At 35.4% G+C, this 2363-nt stretch overlaps 1 protein-coding gene across 1 annotated transcript; it reads left to right on the top strand.

The window, feature by feature from the left end:
• Window positions 1-1006: 1006 nt before the first annotated feature.
• Window positions 1007-2134, top strand: LOC136989477 (DBH-like monooxygenase protein 2 homolog; the record flags this gene model as incomplete). Its single annotated transcript, XM_067287640.1, has 4 exons — window positions 1007-1051; window positions 1106-1225; window positions 1744-1890; window positions 1955-2134. Coding segments are annotated over exons 1-4 (492 nt in total), but the record flags the coding sequence as incomplete, so codon positions are not given.
• Between the last annotated feature and the right edge of the window lie 229 nt (window positions 2135-2363).

The following is a 2363-nucleotide window of genomic DNA, read 5'->3' as shown; positions in this document are numbered from 1 at the left end:
CTATATGTGAAAAAAACGATAAGATTGCTATTATATATTCGAATGTCAGTGGCGGAATGGAAGCGCTTCCGAGACAGCTTTTACGGTGAGAATAACTGAATGGCGTAAAGCAGCCAGAGGGCATTCGCGCATGCGCTTTACAGAGCACCAACCTCAGCCGATTTAGCCGGTGGAAAGTATACACGCGTAACGCTTCCAACGATTAGCCACAGGGTAGGGAGCTATCTGACTAAGTGAATTGTTTAAGATTTAAAAAGTAAAGAGTATTTAATGTTATTTTTATGTACGTTTTTTTGCAAAGTTATATTTAATTACAGTATAATTAAAAGAAAATTATAATTATATTGACAGATTTTCAGACATAAAATCTTTAGAATTTTTATCACTTTTAGATGCTTTTCATAATATTAAAATTATTAACAATTTTTCCAAGCGTGTTTTAATTCTTTAAATGAAGTAAATTTTATGGGAAATTTTTTGATTTATCTAAATTACGTAGCGAATCGCAATATTTATATTCGTGTCGGGACTATATTGACGAGTAACTCTTAGACATAAAACACATTATAATTAATGTCGATCCGAACAAAGACGTACTAAAAGAATTATATAATTTAATATCATTAATATTTACGGTACCATCTACCAGTGGGTCTGTTGACCGCAGTTTTTCGACCACGGAGAGAATTCATACATTGGCCAGGAACACTGGGTCAAAGGAAAAATTGTGGTCGCTAGCGTTGCTTTCGATAGAAAAAGAGCTTTTAAATACCTTGATGGAGTCGCGACCAGCGACTTTTATGATAAAGTAATTAACGACTTTGCGGAAAAAATCGCCGAATAGAATTAATTTATAAAAAATTTAAAAAAAAACAAGTTTTTCGATCATTGTTTGTATCGTATCAATTTGTATTATGCATGTATTATTTGTATTTTACAACTAAAATACATAAATTGTTTATTTTTGTCATTTCCAGTATTTGTTTAAAACTTTTATGGAAATGTCATGTACCGGACAGGTCTGACCCGTTACGAAAGAGGCGAGAAAACGGTTAATTTAGAGAATTTATTAGTTTAAAAAGACATAGGTAAAAGCCGTTTGTAGTCGGACACCCATTGTTTATATCAAACTGCCAGGCAGAAACTAGAAACCGCAGGAGGAAGTCGTCCTATGATCGGTGGAAGATCGAATTCATCTTCTATTTTGACTTTTCTCTGGCTCCAGGTAAGTCTCGTTACGCTTAGTAACCATAGGCCACCACTCGGGAAGCGTGATTGAGGGAGAGTGACCAATCAAATGGACGAAAGAAAGAACGGAGATTGATATAATCTTCGACAATCCCACCACGCACGTACGAATGGACCCTAGATCATTACTGACGCGCAATTAACTGATTGCCCCTGGAAGTCGGCTTCTTACAGAAACACAGCTTCCCTATCATCAAACGTCACGGCACGCCACTGGATTAAAGTGAATTTATATACACATAACGACATGTTTACGTATCATATATCTTATGTGAATACACATTACAAGTTCTAAACGGAAAGGTAAGTCAAAAAATCAAGACAAGGAATGAGGCATGGACTGAATAACAGATATAGTAAGATGCTAATTATCATACTCAATTAAGTTAATAGAATTCTCTTAGATTAAACATCCCAGAATACCGATAACTAATTTAAGATAATAAACTATTTATTACATTACTTCTGTATAGTGATTGTCGTTGATTATTACAGGACAGATATGCCAGAGGAAAGTTTCTTCCGGAAATTGACGACCATCAAGATTGGGAACTTCTGTGGTTTCAACAGACCGATACACATACAAAGTTTAGTTTTAAAAGATTTCTCATTCCTTGCGATTCACAGGATTTACACATAACTGTAAGTACAGAAGATTTATCAATGTTATTCTATTTCGTGACGTTTTCTGAACATAAACATACAGGATGAAACTACGAGACTAATATTCGCCTACAATAACGAAAATCCTGGTTCTACGGGTGAGATCTCATATCACAGTCCAAAAAATAGAGGAACCAAGAGTGTTACTTTAAAGAAGTATGAAAGAGGTATATTGCGAGAAGATCCCAGCGAGCTCTATCATTGGGAAGTCACACATTCAAATGTGAGTATTAGAAATGTTACAATACTTATATTTTAATCTTATTAATATCACTATATTATTTAATCATGGTAGTGAGCAGGGGCAATTTGATGGGTAACATTACGAAATCTCTTCTTCCTTGGAATGCACTTGAAATAAGGGTGCCCACCAGCGGCCGGTGGATAAAAATCACAGGCAATGTTGGTTGCATTTGTGTTTCATCAGCGGGCTAACCATGTGGGTTTTCCGG

This window comes from Centruroides vittatus, unplaced genomic scaffold (genome assembly GCF_030686945.1).
Source record: "Centruroides vittatus isolate TY-2023 unplaced genomic scaffold, ASM3068694v2 contig_1299, whole genome shotgun sequence".
Lineage (NCBI taxonomy): Eukaryota > Metazoa > Arthropoda > Arachnida > Scorpiones > Buthidae > Centruroides > Centruroides vittatus.
This window is presented reverse-complemented; position numbering and strand designations above follow the sequence as displayed.